This window comes from Otolemur garnettii, unplaced genomic scaffold (genome assembly GCF_000181295.1).
Source record: "Otolemur garnettii isolate 467f Iridium unplaced genomic scaffold, OtoGar3 scaffold00021, whole genome shotgun sequence".
In the NCBI taxonomy this organism is placed as follows: domain Eukaryota; kingdom Metazoa; phylum Chordata; class Mammalia; order Primates; family Galagidae; genus Otolemur; species Otolemur garnettii.
Genome location: NW_003852416.1, coordinates 105846 through 124052, shown reverse-complemented (window position 1 = coordinate 124052; position 18207 = coordinate 105846). Strand labels below are relative to the sequence as shown.

Below are 18207 nucleotides of genomic sequence, written 5' to 3'. Positions count from 1 at the left end.
AGCACAGAAACTACCAATTAACAGCACATGGCAAGGAAGCCAAGGTGTCACCCAGCAACCTTAGTGTCTCAGCTGAAAGGTAGGACACTGATTATCCAGGCCAGGAGAGTAAGTCCTGCAAAGCTGTCTGCTTCTCACCAGGAGTTACCAAGCTCCAAGAATGTCTTGATAAAAATAAATGTCAGAACCTTCTTGGGAGACTGTCGGGGATTATCACAGTCTGGTGATGAAAACAGAGGATCTGAAAGAGTGAAGTGATATTTACATAACAAACTGAAGAGAGGGGCTGTGCGCACAGTAGGTAGGCGGAGGTCAGGGTAGGTATTGTGGGTTCACCAAACTCTCAGCCTCATACAGTGTGAATGGCAAAGACAAGAAATCGAAACTGTGTGAAATGGTTGGACATGGTTCAGGTTGAGGTCACATATTTCTCAGCTCCTGTGTTAAGAAATTAGGGTGAGACCCTGAAGACAGTGGCCCAAGCTAGTGTGGGTCATGGTCTCCATGGAATTGTCACTGATGCCTTCCACTCTCTGGTCATATCTGTGCTAATGTCATGCTTGTCACTCCATGGTGAGGTTATACGTACAGGGGCCAATGAGAGGATGTCCTGGCAGGACAAACCATCCCAAAGAAATGCTTTGCCCCTTGGCACCTGTCCTGTATTTGTCTAGCAGCCCACATCCGGCTCTGACCCAAATTTGGGGGCAGATTCCTCACATGTGAATTCAAACTTCCCAAGATTAAAATCAAGTCCACATTGAGGAAGCTCTTCGGAATCTTCAAGGTTCACCTAGAAGGAAGCTGGAAATTGTATACTAATGTCAGAGCTTTTGCACTTGGGCCATAGCCAGGTTGTTCACATGGCAGTCAATCAAATACAACTAAGTTGTTCCCACAGATTAGCCACTGACTGTTAGCAAAGTTCTTGTATCTTGATTTATGGCAGCAGGAGAAATATACCGCCCCTGAGGACACACCTCCTTTTAGCTAGTAACCTATAAATGCCAGGGAAGTTTTTATTCAATTGAGAAGAACCCAGCAAAATGGGGATCTCCACGGTCATCCTTGAACTATGTCTTTTACTGGGTCAAGTTCTATCTACAGGTATTATGTCTAATTTTTATATTCATTAATTTCACTCCTGCAAGCCCAATTGTGGTAAATTCTATCTACGATTTACCATCCCAAGGGAAGCTTGGGATCAAGGGAGGAGCAGTTATTTGCTGATAATTGTGACTGTTTTCATGTAGTTAGAAGGAATGGCTCTTTTTTGTTTTGTTTTTGGCTGAGAAATACATATGTTGCAGTTAGAAAAAGCTAATCATTATGCCAGTGTTTTCAGTAAATCATTCAGCTACAGAAATGATTGGTTGGTCTTAGAAAAATCCTTGAAATTTAGAAAAAGTGTGTATGTATTATTAAAAGGACTTCAAACCTGGCCGTAATTGGTGAAACATATAATTTTGTGCACTTTGAAAATGGGCAGTGAAGATTCCCTCTCATTACGTGACTTCTTTCTGCAGGTGTGTCTGCCTTGAAAACCTAATTTTGCTCAGCAAACATTAGTTGAGTCGCAGCACAGACAAGATCTTTGAGATCCTAAGTCTGTACCTGTCACACACTACTTCTGACACATGATGGGCAGCTCAGTCATTCTAGCGTGGTTGGGCGTTCTTAGAGTATTGAGGGATGAGCATGAATGAGCCATTGGCAACTCACTGTGACTGTGGCACCTCTACATCATTTTACTGAGATACTAAGTAAACAAGACGATTCACCGGACAGCCTGTTCTCTCTCTGTTTCTGTCTTTCTGTTGCTGTATCTCTCCTGCTCTGTCTCTCTGTTTCTGCCTCTATCTCTGTCTCCTCTCTTTGTCTCTATCTTCTCTGTATGTCTTCCTTTGTCTCTGTCTCTCTCTCTCTGTCTCCTTAAGGACTCACTCTGTCTCCTCTCTGTCTCTTTCTCTCTCTCTCCTCTGCCTGGCATCTGCTGTCTCCTTAACCTCCCTCCCTCTCTCTCTTTCTCTGTTCATCCCTTCTTTTGTCCACCCTTCCCTCTCCTTTCTTTCCCTTCCTTCATTTCTTCCTTCTTCTCTTTCAACCCACTCCCATTTCTTTTGTTGGTGTCACTTTTTACTAGATTCATGGATTTCAGGGTAAAAATATGCCTGATTTTCCCAGAGCTCTCGCTCTCCCCCAAGGCTCAGTGGGGAAGCTCTGCAGATGAAGGTTTATTTGGGAGATTGCTTTCATGAAAGCAGCATGCTGGACCAAGCTCTCAGGCCCATAGCAGGTGACAAGTGTGTGTAGAGAGGCTGGCACTGGCTGGCCAGGAGGCCTCCTTCCCTTCCTGTCAGAGGACCTTGGGGAGTACCAGCTCTGGGTGGTCTGGGGACATCAAGACTATTTGAAGATGGGAGGCAGTGTCCTTAGTGCAACTTCACTGGTACAAAGTTAACCCTCCAGATGGGCTCTGGGTAGGTGACATGAGCCCCTGAAAGATTGGGGATGAATTGCCCTGTCTTTGTCTACAAAGTGAGAAAAGGCCACAGTGCCCTTGGGTTGAGGGAGTCTGTAGTTTTACCGTGATGCCATGTGTATGCATTTGTGCATGTGCACACACACACGTGCATGCCTGTGTTTACAGTTTAGAGGTGAAACTCTCCGCAGAGGGGAGCTTTATTCTCTTATTTAAATATGCTGATAACCCAAAAGTTAGGTTCAATTAACCTCAAATGGGGAAACTGAGGCTCAGAAGGGTTATGCAGCTTGTCCATGGACAGCAACTGATGAGTGGCTGGGCCAGGATTTAAACGTGGGTTGAGGTTTGCTCGCATTCAGGTAGCAGTGCGGGCCCCTTGGCTAAGGAGATGGGTGGTGGTGCTCCGCTCAGTGCCGGGCCCTGCAGTGGAGATTCCTGCTGGGGTATCAAGGGGTGGGTGCTCCTGTCAGCTCTGGTCTCTGCTCTAACTCCTGAGAAAAAAGTCAGCATGCCCAGGTATGCACTGGAGGGAAGGGCTATGGGTCCCACTGCACTTACCAGCTGTGCAGCCTCCACAAGACTCAGTTTACTCCTCAGTAAAGGGGGTACATTCTAACTACAGGGTTGAGGAGGAATTAGGTCACCATGCAGTGTCTGGCACAGAGAAGGGGACTGGGAACCATCCAGTGTTCCTAGTCTAGATGTTTTCAGGTTTTATCCACATGTAACTTCTTAGATGTAGTGTGGTATCTTGGAATTGATCCTAGAACAGAAAGATCTGGTGGAATCCAAGTAAAGCCTGGAGTTCACTTAGCAGGAACATACCAGTGAAAGTTTGTTAGCGTGAGCGCTGCACCACTCAGACGTTAAGATGTCAGTGTTCAGGGGAGACTGGGGCAGGGGTATACAGGAACTCTCTGCCCTATCTGCTACTTTTCTGAGAAACTAATATAGCTACTCCCCCATTGTTAATTTAACTTCCCTCTGGCTCCTTCTTCAAGGCAAATGTTTTGCCAAATGAGAATGTAATAATTGCTTGTAAACTAGTTCCTGGCAGATTGTTAATCCTCAGACTTACCCTTTCTGCAGTTTAGCAGTGTTTTTGATTAATGCCTTAAGAGGGAGACGTTTAGGCGTTGTGAGGGTATCTCCCATGTGGGTGACACTTGCACCGGGGCAGCTTTTCTGGGTCGCTTCAACAGCGGCCACACAGACGTCTGAGCCCTGATCGGCAGCGTCTCCTTTCTTCAACTCTGTTGTGCATGGCCGTGGCGCTCTGCCGCCCACTGCTGCCCAGCGCTACCGAACGGCGCCCCTGGTGCCGCTGTGTCTCCCCACACCCTGCCCGGCAACGCCGCTGGGTTTCAGCTCCCTGCACGTTTCTTGCTGCTTTCTGCCCCGGTCTTACTTCTGCCTGTTTCCCAGGACAGCCTGCAGCTCACCATCTTGTATACAAGCTGCACGTCTCGCCTCCTGAACTGCGGTAGCGCTGCCTCTGGTCATGGTCATTTGTCGCTTGCTGTTCCCTTACTGCTATAGAGAACAGTCTATTCTTACTCTCCCCTGCCCCTCCCCGCTCCCCTGGCTGAATCCAGCGGCTCTGCTTAAATCCACGGACGCTGTCCCAGGCAGGGATCTCTCCCTGACATCTGTGCTCCGCTCATGCACGGCACACACACACACACTCGTAAGTGCACACATACACAAATGCATGGATGCACATGTAGACACAGACACACACTAGGGACATACTTACACATACCCCACATACAGACATTAATCTCACAAGCACAGATACACAAACTCACACAGAGACATATGCACAGGCGGATAGCTACATGGATGCAGGCATGCACACAGACACACACACAGGGATATACATACACATAAACCCACAGACATATATCTGTGCATAGATACACACACAGGCACTCAGAGACACTCAGACAATCGTAAACACATATACAGAGGCAGATATGTGACACACATACATGCAGACGCACACTCACATAGGGACGTACTTACACATATACACACGATGTATTCACATACAGGCGTATATCTCACAAGCACAGATATACACACAGACACACACTTGCACTCAACTCACACAGAGACAGAGACATTCACACACAAACCCACAGACGCAGAGACACACTGGTTACCATACAGATAGACACCAACAAATACAGACGCAGATACACAGAGACAGATGGACCCACAGGTGCACACACACGGACACACACTCACATGCAGACACAGAGACACACTCATTCATACCCACACAGACACACACTGCACACACAAACCCAGATGCACACAGATACGTGTTCACCCACAGAGCTATGCTCACATAAACTCACACTTATTGCACAAACACACAAAGGCAGAGCCACACACACATACCATTACATGCAGACAGACAGGACAAGTAAACACCCAGATACAAACAGACACAGACGCACAGGTGTGCACTTACACACACTGTACCATCCTAAGAGATCCATACCTATATGTGACTATATCTGTATGTGACATATTCTATATGTCTGTATAAGAGAAGGTATGTATCACTTATGTTCTCCCAGAGCACTTCAGCAAGTGCTTAATTTTTGTATGAATTATCTGTAGATATTCTTAGGGGTCCTGCTATGCTGGAAGTCCCTGGCCATGCTTTGCTCACTTAGAACCCAGCGTGGTACTTTGCACCACCAAGAACCTGATGGAAGACTTGGCTCACCCTGGCCGGGATGGAGCCAACGAGGGCTCCAGGCACAACCAGGCTCTCAGGTGGAAGTGGGTGTGGCTGTGAGTCACCGACTTCATGCCTCTGCCAGGTCCTGGGCTGTATTTCTGTGTCTTTGTATATATTTTAAGGGGAGCTAAACACTCTATCAGGGACAGTATTAACCACATCCTCACCATTACCATGTATAACTGTTTTAGAATGTTTTGCTTTTTTGACAAGTTAAAACGGAACCTCATTATTTCTGAGGCACCACAGCAGAGTTGTATAATGCACTTACCCTGGAGCTCAATGCACTTGACCTCAGATACCACTGTCACTACTCGCTGGCTATGGGACTAGACTGTAGGCAAATCATTTCACCTCTAAGCCTTGGATTTTTCATTTATAAAATAGATTTGTGGAATAATGTGCCCACAAAGGATTTGGTGACAGTAAAATGAGATGCTACCCATAAAGCACTTGGCGCAATGCCCGGCAAATGGCATTCCCTAAAACACATACCGATTCCTCCCTGCCTTCTCATCTTCCTCTTCCTCTGTCGCTTCCTCTCATCATTTAACCTTATTCTGTCCCTTTACCTTCAATTTCTCTTCCAACCTTGTTCTCTTCCTTTACTCTACAACCCAAATGCCTTCCCAGCCTACAAGAATCTGCTGCCCACATAAACTGCCACCCAGCCCCCACCTTCAACTCCGAACCACAACTTTTAGTGCACAGCTAGTGCAGACAGTCTAGGAACTGGAGGAGAGTGGGGAGAAAATAAAAAGCATGACCCTGGTCCCTGAGATTTTCACTGCTAAATTGTGGGATAGTCCTTTCAAGTTATATGTATGCGAGTGATATTGTTTAATGTACCATTTTCCATAATTTATCATTATATTCTAAACCTTTTATATGCCATCCACAAGTTTTCAACCCTGAGGTTCTTTCAGTTGCCTTTCTATAGTGGCTAGCCCTGTGAAGGTCAGCTTTGGCCACGAACCTTTGTCCACGTTATAGAAATTATTATTTCCTTTGACTGGATTATTAGAAGTGGAGTTACTAAATCAAAGGGTGGACCGTTTTTAAGGCTTTTAAAACACATAGATAAATTATTTTCTAGTAATGTACCAGTTCTTACCCTACCAGTAAAAAAACAAGAGTAGCAATTTCTATGCTTTCACTAGCTCTCAAATTATTGTTCAAAAATTTTGGCTGAATTGCTGGACTAAAAATGACTTACAGTCATTTAAATTTTCATCTCTTTACTTATAGTGAAGGTGAACATTTTAAAGCCACTGGTGTTCCTTTTCTTTGAATTGTCTATGTCTTTTGCTCCACTCTTTTTGAAAGTTAGTGCCATCTGTACTGACTTACACACGTGTCTTTCACTCTCTCTCTAACTGGGGTATATATACTTGCCATTGGTGAAAAATATTTTCTCAGTTTGTTGTTCCCTTTTTAATTTGGATTTTGATTTCTTCTGTGCATATGTTATAAGATATTTTATATTTTATGACATTTGATTTATTGCTGTTTTCCTTTGTGATTTCTTCTATGATTTTAAGCCTAGAAATTTCTAACAGAAAGCTGATAAACATGTACCTAGCTTCTTATTTTTGTCTTAACATTGGTAACTAAATATTTAAAAATAGTATCCTCCCTGCCTGGTGGAAGAGCATTCAGTAGGTGGCCAATAAGTGATTGTGGACTGAATTGTTTCCTATCACTCTCTTGAAATTGGGGCTAGAGTTTCCTTTACAAATGTCTCAGAACAGTGGTTTTCAAACCTCAGTGTGCACGAGAATCATCGGGCGTGCTTGAGAAGACATGTGTTGCTGGGCACCACCTCCAAAGCTCCTGACTCCTAAGTCTGAGTGAGGCCCAGGAAATCACAGTTTTAGGATGTTCCCAGGTGCTGGCTGCTGTTGCTGATCCACAGAACCTCCTTGGGGAACCATCCTTCTAGAAGGACTCTTTTGTAACATGACCAGGACAAGAGGTTGGCTGGCTATGTAAAAAAAAGAAGTTGCTTAAATGGGGAATCATAAAATATGATACATATGCCCTTTCAACTTCTTGTTCTAACTTAAAACATATGATGAACAGGCTTGGACTCACCAATTTGTTGATGTGGGCATCGCCCTCAGTAGGGATTTTCTGTACTTCTGCAACGTCTTTCTTGCATAATCCCTATCCATTATGCATCACCTCTAATCTCTGGTTTTAGTTTCTCTAAAGAGGAGCATGAAATTTAAAAGATTCACAAAGTAATATGAGTGCACACGCTCCCCTGCTGTTCATACATCTTTCTTCTACTTTTTGTAGTTTTCTCACCCATCCGATTTCTTTTTAGCAACTGAGTTTATTTAGTCTTTCCAAAGCATCCCACTATGTCTTTATAGGAAGACTTATTTCTTTTTACACCTATATTTCAGTAAGTTATTTAATATTTCGTTCAATTTGATGCCAAGAACAAGTGAGGTGATCAGGTTTGGGCCCCAGCCCTGACTCTGGATTTTCACAGGAGGTTGGTTGGAGGGGAAGTGGTCAGGTGTGTAGCAATTGGCTCAGTCGCACGGGTGTCCTGCCGGTTTATAGAGGATGGGCTCTAACGAAGGGTGGGTAAGAGAGTGTTCTATTGCTCTTTCATCTACAGATGCTAGATTTCTCAAATAAAAACATATGCTGAGTTTGAATTTCAGATACGAAACAAATAATTTGTTAGTGTGTGTCCCATGCAATGTTTGGGGTGTTCTTATACTTAAAAAGTATTTGCTGTTTATCTGAAATTTAGTCTTAACTGGGTGTCCTGCATTTCCTCTTGACACCTGTCTAGGCCTCCTTCCATGTGTAGCTGAAATAGCCTCGTCTCTCTGGATTCCTGCTGCCCTTCTCCCAAGCTCCTGAGTTGCCCCCTCTGAGGTTCCCACTCACCTACGCTGTGCCCCTTTGAGGCCTAGATCAAATTAACAATTGCCAGCCACCCACATAGCCTGCGAGCCGTATTATCTTAGGATCAATTCTCTCCTTCCTCCCTGCCTTTTGATGCTTCATGTGTAGTCAGAGATTATTCTACATTCACTGAGTGAATTCATTACTGAGGGAGGAGCGCAGGGGACCTTGGAAATGTGACTGACATAGCCCATTCCCCTGCTCTGGTTAACAAGGTATCAGATATAACTCTTGTTTTCAGAGGACCTCTCATTTGGCCTTGTTTCTTTGTACTTTCAGCAACAGCAGTGACAACAGCAGACCCGGCAGAAACTTGGAGGATAACTGGTAACTTCATATCAACTCTGGGGCTGGGTGGTTGTGGTGCTCCCGCCCACCCCTAATGACTCAGGAAGGACTGATGCTGAGAGTCCTGCTGGGGGTTAATGTGGGACAGGAAGGGCCTCCTTTGATGGGTTGCCTGGGCTCAGTCCTTTACCCCCTTCTTCTTGCCAGATGACAGGCCCTGAGAGTCTCTGTGCCTGCCTCTGTCCACTCACACCTCTGTCCTATGATCTCTGTCCCCAGGCTGCCCCATTGGGTGTCCAGTGAGGGTGGTGCCCAGTCACCAGGGCAGCCAGAGGCACGTGGGGACAACAGCATTGGTCTTAGGACCTTTGGATATAATCCGTTATCTTTTCTCTTCTTTTCTAGAATTTTCAACAAATGCTGGAAACTCTGCCCCAGTTAGTGCTTCAAATGGTAACAGCTTCAATTCCTATTTCCTCCTCAGTACAGTCCTGTGTGCGTGCTCATGTGCATGAGTGCTTATTTGTATGACAGTACAGACCATAAATTGGATCAAATAGTTCAAATGCTAAAAAAAAAATACTAGGAGGCAGAAGAATTCAGTGGCTAAGAACAGCTGCCTGAGTAGGAATCCTGCCCCTGTCCCTTACTAGTCAGTTGAATCTTGGGTGACCTTCCTACACCTCGGTTTCTACACAGGGAGATGGCTAAGATGACACATATAAAGTCCTTGAATGTGACCTGAGGCTCCCACGTTAGGAAATGCTCATAACCAAGGCTGTGATTAAGCTGCCAACAATTTCACCTTTGGGTGTGAGGGACCGGAGAAGAGATGTCACGGGGGCGGAGTTGTGAAGGGCAGAGTGACAGGCGTTTTAGAACCAAGTCTAGCTGTCTTGCTGAGCCCTGGAATGCTGCTCTGTGTTCCCAGTGGAGCCTGTCTGGAGGAATTCCCATCACAGTGCTAGGCTCACACCCGGCACTTCAGTAGGAGGGCGAGAAGCTCCTGTGGGCGGGAACTGACTTCAGAGGCTGGGCTGTAGGCAGAGTGAAACCCGATGGTGACATTGCCACAAATTATGCCCCTCAAGACATAAGATTGGCCAGATGCTACTGCGGAGTCAGGACTGATGAGCTTATTAATAAGTTCAAATGCTAAAGTATGCTGAGGAATCTGTGTTTCAGAATGTCAGCTCTTTTCAGGGTCCTTGCTTATTTGTGTGGGGCTCTGGGTCTCACCAAAGCCCAAGACCTTATCCTGTACAAGGGACAGGGCAGTGAAATCTTTGTGCCTCTTTCTAGATTTGGCCCTGAGGCTAGTGAATGGAAGTGACCGGTGTCAGGGCCGGGTAGAGGTCCTGTACCAAGGCGCCTGGGGCACTGTGTGTGATGACTTCTGGGACACCAATGACGGCACTGTGGTCTGTAGGCAGCTGGGCTGTGGCTGGGCCGTGTCAGCCCCAGGAAATGCCCGCTTCGGCGTGGGCTCAGGGTCTATTGTCCTGGATGATGTGCGCTGCTCAGGATATGAGTCCCACCTGTGGAACTGCCCCCACAACGGCTGGCTGTCCCATAACTGCGGACACAATGAGGACGCCAGTGTCATCTGCTCAGGTGGGTCTCAAAGAGATAATGTCAATTATGTAGCAGAGTCATAAGAGGAACTCTTCCTATTCCCTCTAAACCAGGGTTTCCCCAGGAACATGGACATAACAGCAATAACTTGGAACATGCCTCTAAGTGCTTCAGTTTTCTTTTCTATTAGCAAGGGGACAAACCCTACCCTTGCGGTCTACCTTAACAAGTAAATGAAATAATGTAGGTGAAATGCTTCACACAAGGAGTGGCAGAGATGGTGTCATCATGATTTTATTACTGTGGCACCTAACATCTATTGCATGCTGATGATGGGCCCCAGTTAGAAGGATGAGAATTTCATTTACGTTTTTCCATTTAATTCTCCCAATAACTTTATGAAATGTAGTGAGTCTCAGTAAATAAGCATCCTGTCCTTTTATGGGAAAGGAAAGGCATGTCATCTTCTACTGTTTCTGTCAACATATTGCTTGACTTTAATGAACTAAATGACCAAGTAATTGCTAATCTGTGCTTTTAGTAATTCCATTCACTCAGCTGAGAACTAGTAAATTCATTCAAAGTCTTCAACTTCCACGCCGGAGGCTCGTAAATACATGCTAGTTAGGCTAAATATCCTCAAAGAAGTAAGAAAAACAACAGGTCTCACATTTTTGACCTGTTGTTTTTCTTATTTCTTATTTCAAGCCTAATTAGCTTTTCAATACTGATGAGAGGTCGATTTGGTTTTTTTTACAATAACTAAATATCTACGGCAAAAAATATACAGAAACAAATGCAGAGCTGATTACAGAGTATTACATTTTTAAACACCACTAGTTTAGCATTTTACTTTGTATATACAAAAGACTCAAGAAATAAATCTTCACCAATTTGAATTAAATTTCACAAACTTTACAGATGGGTTGATGGAGAGTTATGCATGGTAGCTGCGTCTGTGCTTAACTATCAGCCGTACTGGTTCAGAGGTCGGTTTCTTGATCAGATCCCTGTGGGTGAAACACACATGTCTGATTTTCCTTTTATTCCTTTGCAGAGTCTGAATCAGATCTCACAACACCTAGTAAGTACTTTTTCATGTATTAGTTTATGATTTATTTTTTAACCCGACATGGAGATACAGTTATTTATGTCTCAAGAACAAACTGCCTCACAGAATTTTAACAAATGGTGTATGAACTGCATGAAAGCATGATTTGTGTCCCATCTAGAAATACAAAGGCAATAGAAGTTTCTTTCCACTGTGGTGTCACCGGGCCACGTAGTTATATAATGATGTTCTTTTTCAATTTTATTTTGTGTCTGCCTTAAACTTCAGAGCACATCAGCATCAGTTAGAGGATTTCATTTGATGCAGGTCTTTGGACTCACTTCCCTCCCTTGATACCCTGACTTGGGGTGAGGCTTAGGAATTTGCAGATTTAGAGAAAACACATGTTTGCGATGTAACTATGGAAACTTTGCTAAGAATTTACAAGAAGGTGACAGGAGATATGTATGTGTATACACACATTTATATGTATGTATATTTAAGTGGTGTCTGTTTTTGTTTATTATCAAGTGAATTTAAGTTTCTAACATTTTCCCAAATGCCTCTTAGCTATGTCGTAAATTTGACTTGTTGATATGAAAGAATTTTTCATAAACAGATTGCTGACTTTGAACTTTTAACACTGAAATCTCAGTATGGCCTCAACATCCTAGCCTCCTCATTTGGCAAAAAGTAGTCCTACAGGGGAACAAGTCCTCTGCCTTTGGGGACTTAATGTCCTATTGGGGAGATAAACCTATCAGTGATTACACAGGCACAATGACAAGTATGAGAAGTTCTGGAGCATGGGACATATGGTAAGAGAGATGTGAGCAAGCCATCAGGAAAAGCAGTCCTCAGAGGAGGTTGCAGGTCTGGAGCAGGTACGGCAGTGGCCTGGCAGAACGGAGAGAGGACCATTTGCCTGTTACTCCCAGCACTGCTGTAGGGAACTTAAAAGAAACAGATACAGACTTAGGTTGATGTAGCCACTGTCCCTAAGCCACCATATACTCCTGTCCTCCCTGTTGCCTGAATGTGGGATCTGGTCAGAGTGGTGTCCTGAAGGGAGACTCTTCCTAGTTCCTACTTTCCTGTCTATGCCCTTGACACTTTAGGAGAAAAGACTTCCTTCAGTGAAGATTTGGAAGTGCTGACTGCCTTTGGTGGTAGGGTGGTATTTGTCTTTGGGAGCCAAAGGATGAAGAGCAGGTGTGTGCACAGCTCTCGGCTCAGATTTGGGTTTTGTTTGCCTTCTGAGTCTAGTTCTGGAGAGAGCCAGGTGAGGCAGGCTGTAGACACATCTCGGGGGAGCTCATTCTTGGACGTGTCTTGAATCCGCATGTTCAGCAGGGAGCACACCAGCTTGATGTCCATCCCTGTGCCACCCTCACACTGGCCATTCCCTGGGGGACAATAAGATTCCACAGTGAGGTTCAAATGAGGCTCCCATCCTTAGGCCCCTCTGAGGATGATGCAGACTGTAGGGCATAAGAGGATGAAATAGCCTATGTGGGACGCATAGCAGGGGAGCACTTCCTGCCTTCTTAAAGGAGAGAACCATGAGGATCAAAATGGTCTTATCTTGAATGGTACAGCAAGACAAATAGAAAAGGGATGTGGCACAGTCTTGGTCAATGCTGCTCAACGACTTCCTATTGAAGACTCACCTTTGGTGGGTCAGTGAAAGAAGGATGGCACAGACCATCTTCCTAATACCAACAAGAACTGGGAATACTGGGCAGGTAGCAGGCATTGGCTGTGACAGGAGGCAGTAGAGGATGGTAGTCAAAACTGGGGGCAGGGAAATTAGAGTCAGAGTGTCTTTGTTCATGTTTATAATGTCTGTGCCTCAGTGTTCTCACCAGTAAGTGTGGATGATGGGATGGAGGTAGGATTAAATGAGATAACACATGGTTATCATAGTTAGACCTAGTAGTGTCTGTGAAAACTGATAAAGACGTAGTTAAGTCTTCAATGAAGGTCTGCCCAAGTTCTGCCCGAAGGTCTCTCTTCCACATCATGGAGTAGCCTGCCTGGTAGGGATGGGCAGGCTTGATGAGACCATGTTTATTTTTATGTTCAGACTCTTTTTAGTTTATTTTTTTTCCATGAGAGCAATAAATACATAAGCATGTCCCAAAGTTCACCCATAAAGCTGTCTCACTCACATAAGGGAAGTGGGAAATTATAGCTCAATGTACCTTTACTTATAAAATATTCATTGCAAAACTTTACAAAGAGGTGGAAGACACACAGGGAATATTTCATAAATATTTTGTAGACTATTTTAGCTGCAATTTTCTGTCTTTTCTACGTATGGCGACTTTTCGGGCAACCTTGGGGACACTTTGTAGATTCATTTCTTACTTCATAAGATTTGTGGCTATGGCTGAGTCCAGACGGAAAGGCATCACATCCCTTGGAGAGGATCTAGGTCTTGAGAGATCTCTCTGTGGCTTTTTGTGGCTGAGCCATCGGACAGCTTGACTATCTCGGGCACTGACTTAAAGTGGCAGAGATCACCCTGTCTCTATTTCCACAAACAAGTGGAAACCTCTCTATATGTAATTTACCCTCATTCCCCAAAAGGTAGTTTGAGTCGTCTCCAACTGTATGGTTGACTGTTGAAAGAATATAAGTTGGTCTCTATAATCCATGCAAAAGCGAATATTCAGCAAGTGTGGGCATAGCACAACCAGAAACCACTGGAGTGTTCTGTTTCTTGCTGGGGAGGGGACTGTCAAGACTAAGAGCTCAGGGTTTCAGCGTTGGATCCAGATCCTCACTTTGACAGCTGCGTGACTAAGCAAGGTACGTGAGGCCTGGTGATGGGGATTGCCTGGTGTCACCTGGACTGTGGACAATGGCAGCCTGTTGAACAGCGGGCTCTCCTGGGCATGTCTGTCAGCATGTCCTTGAGTGTGGGAGCAGGGATGGCATTTCAGCAATGAGGCAGGGATGTTCCCTGGCCGGCTGTCTCTGTTGATGGAATCTCTGGCTTCCTGTTTCTCTTGCGAATTTCTTCTTTACTCTCAGGGGTATGTGGCCACAGGGGTTCCATGACCCTCTTCCTAAGTCATCAGTAACATGAAGCCAGGCAAGTGGAGGTCCATGGTCATGTCCAAGTTGTGGAGGCAGGTGAATCACTTCTCTGACATTCACTGGACTATCTGTCCTATCAAAGAAATGTAAATCTCTGAACTGTGACTGTTGTACCTGGTAGCCTGCATTTAAAAATAATGTAAAAACTTTATGAAATGCCTCAATCCTCCCCATACAAGGAAATAAAAAAAGGGGGGTCACGAAAGCAACTATATTAGAAATTTTAGCAAGGATTAAATATAGCAGACCACTTTGTATCAAGTAGATTTTGTTTTGTTTTGTTTTTTTGAGACAGAGCCTCAAGCTATCCCCCTGGGTAGAGTGCCATGGCATCACGCTCACAGCAACCTCCAACTCCTGGGCTCAAGCGAGTCTCCTGCCTCAGCCTCCCAAGTAGCTGGGACTACAGGCGTCCGCCACAACGCCTGGCCATTTTTTGGTTGCAGCCATCATTGTTGTTTGGCGGGCCCGGGCTGGGGATTCGAACCCGCCACCTTAGGTGTATGTGGCTGGCACCTTAGCCACTTGAGCCACAGGCGCCGAGCCTAGATTTTGTTATATAAACCTCATGAAAGATGAAAGGTACCATCATGTCTTTCTAGTAAAACAAGATGGTCTAAGTTCTTGCTGAAAATATGGGATGAAATCCTTCCTGCTGAAGTGGGTGAGAGCACTGTGTTTTATTTTTGTCCTTAGAATTATATTACTAACTCCTTGATTCTTAAATTTGAGACATCCATCTAGGATATCATGATCTGAAGACTCATAGTCAATTTTACCAGTGTTATTAGTACCTGGCATCCTGCGCCCTGTCTCTTAGCGTTCCTATTTTGTTTCATCTAATTATTGGGAAGCATCTTCCTTTGTTAAATTTCTTCTATTTCTCATAGTAAGTAGAAAATGAAAAATTCTGAATTCTTCACTGCACTCAATGAAAACTTAGAACAGTTGACAAAGGCAATGCCTCCAGTTTTTTTTTTAAATATACCTTCTTGAAGGATAATACAAAATTTTGGGTGCTAGAATTATTACTATTTATTTCAATATTTCTTTTTTCTTCTAAGCAATTCCATTATTCATCTATGTTCTTATTACTTAACAATTAAAGAGTAATGAGGAAATAATTCCTTGAGTAATGAAATAGTAAAATGCTTCAAGATTTAGGAAAACTAAAATTCCTAAGAGCCCATAATGTATCTTGGATTTAGAAGAGGACCCAACAAATCTATATGGTGATAAAAAAATCAAACAAGTTTTAGTCTATTTTTTAAGGGAAAAAAGTATCATCTCTGTTCTTAGAAGACCTCAGCAGGAATGAGGATCCAGGGTTCTCCAGATTTTGGTTTGCTTCCAGGTAGAAAAACAATTTCTCAGGGTGTGAGTCAGAAGAAACAGGACATCTGACCCCAAAGTGTTTTCTTATTTGGGGGGCCTCTGAGTGATGATAGTCAATGGTGACTATTTTCAAGTTTTAGACTGGAGGGTGAATTTATCTGTTCACTGGAACCCTTGACACCCAGTTTCAACTGTTTCCTCTCGTCTAGTTCTTCTTTCTGAGCATGTATTATATCCTTCCTGTGACTATAAACTGTAGTGTTAGGGGGCTAACTAAAGAGATGGGCTTTATTATATCTAAAATTATTGGGCACCACTTAGTCTAACCCACCTGCTTTAATGTGCTATGGCAAAGCTTGTTCTAGCGAGAATTCTGGGAACACACAAACCCAAGATTGAACCATAGCACCCCCTGGCGGGATTATAAGGTGAAGCGGAAGCTGTTTTCTGGGACTGATAGGTCATTTCTCTCTCTCTCTCTTTGTCTTTTTTTGCAGTTTTTGCCCAGGGCTGGGTTTGAACCCACCACCTCCGGCATATGTGCCCCACTCCTTTGAGCCACAGGCGCCGCCCCTGATAGGTCATTTCTAAACAGTGGGACCTCTTTGCTAAGATGAATTTAGTTTTGCTTCAAGTGAGTGGATCCCACATACTACAGACTATGGTATAGTCTTTTTTCTTTATTCCTCCTTCCAAGATTTTGCTCAATGGCTGGGTTGGCTAGTTCTGCTCTGTTACTGTTGGCTAATCGAAGCTGAGACAGCCCTGGCCACAAAGCAAATACCCACTTTTTAGGATGCAGGGATGCATATGAGACAAGAGATATGGGTGGCAAGACCCTGGGCACGTTCCAGTCACACACTTGGCCAATCCCATCTGTCAATAGCCTTCTCTCTGTCTCTAATCCATCCATTGGATGAGATTAGCTTCAACTTGGGATAAGGAGAGATAGTGAGACAACAAACTCAACACCTATTTCTCTCATAATAATGATAGTTATCTGGAGGGCAACTAACATCTACCAAAGCCCTTGTTATATACCCTGCACAAAATTATCTTCATGTAGATGAGTTAATATATAAAAAACATTCAAAGTACTGCCTGGCATATAATAAGTGCTCAACTAAAGAACAAAGTGCCATTACTGTGAAATTATCCCAGAAACATTTTGAGGTATTATGATTGCATCTATTTTTCAGATGGGAAAACCAGGGCACAGTTAGGTAATTTGTCAATACTTCTACGTCGGAGGCCACATAGCTGGTAAGTGGCAGGGAAGAGATTTGACGGGTATCTTTCCTGCTGTCTCTGACTCTTACTAAACGCACCATCTTCCCCTACTTTGTGTAGAAAGAGTGTGTAGACCTTTGTGCCGAAGTTTGAGATGTCAGGGTCATCTGTGTGTTTAGGGGCCCTGGCACTGTTGAGGCCAATCCCTCCCCTTCTAGGATATGCCCTGAGAGATGCAGAAACAGCCTTGGGGGACTTAAAGGGTGTCTTTCTAACTGCCACCCAGCAAGGGGCAGGCTGAGGCAGGGAGGCTGAGTTCTTCTGGAGGGACCATTCACAGGACTGACCAGGAGGGGCAGTGGGAAGGCCTGTGGAGGCCCAGAGCACAGGCCCTGGAAATGGTCCAGCTGGTCCCTTCCCTTCCCTTTCCCTGAACCACCCCTGCCAGCAGCAACAGCAACCTGCCCCCTTCCTTGCACCCTCTTCTAACCTCTCACTCTCTGACCATGAATTTCTCATAACCTCAAACTAACCATTGAAAAGGCACACCAGGATTCAACTCTTGCTGTTAGGACGTTGGCTCCTCGGGGCCTGCTGCCTACTTCCCTTGTGTGGTCAGGCAGATTTTCCCCAGTGGATGCTCTAGTAGCATCATGCCAGGCAGGGCTGTGGTGCCCAGTGGCTCCCAGGATGGCCTTCTTCACAATGGGAAGCAGGTTCTCTATGCTCTCCCAGGAGAGGAGATAGAAGGGTCCACTGAGGTCACTCCTGGAAAAGGGTCCACTGAGGCCACTCCTGGACAAATGGCATCCTGGAGTTGATCCTGAGGGGAGTAGAGAGTTCGCTAAAGCCTTTTGGGCAGGGAACTAAGTTGAATGTATCTGCACTTTGTAAAGATAAAATTTGGGGACTGATTAGAGATAGAAAAATAGTCTTAGCATGAAGTAAGCATGCCACAAACACTGTTGGATCAATAATTATTGGTGGCTTAGAGGAAGGTTGGGAGGGGGCAGAGAGATCAGCTGGGAGTAGGCCGGCCAGGTTCAAGAGGATGATGAGGGTCTAACCTGGTGAGATGGCCTGGCTGGCAAGTTGGATAGGAGGGATGATGCCCACATTTCCCGCACAGTTGATGAGGAACATGGTGACATCATTGATTCCAGTGGAGGAAAGAAGCTGTGCTGAGTCTGGGGGGCTGGGGCTTGGGGTGCACACTGAAAACCTGGTCTAGAGCTCAGGGCTTATCAGGGCTGGGTCAAGGACGAGGGAGGTGGATTTGGGAATCCTCTCTCTGGAAGTTTCTGAGAGTACGTGGGTTCTCTGGGGGAAAAGACAAAGTAAGAAGAGGACAAAGACAGTGCTTGAGAGAGAGGTAACAGGTGAACTCCCACGGGGAGAGGAGCTGATGGAGAAGACGGGGCAGAGCGAGGCAGGCCGAGGGGACAGGGAGCCCCA

At 44.9% G+C, this 18207-nt stretch overlaps 1 protein-coding gene across 1 annotated transcript in view; it reads left to right on the top strand.

Moving 5' to 3' along the window:
- The first annotated feature begins 1046 nt into the window (after positions 1-1046).
- Positions 1047-18207, top strand: part of DMBT1 (deleted in malignant brain tumors 1) — a 77461-nt gene continuing 60300 nt past the window's right edge. Inside the window, 5 exon segments of the mRNA XM_023511763.1 lie at positions 1047-1107; positions 5173-5293; positions 8410-8495; positions 8862-8909; positions 9759-10070. Coding sequence (XP_023367531.1) covers positions 1047-1107; positions 5173-5293; positions 8410-8495; positions 8862-8909; positions 9759-10070 — 628 coding nt within the window.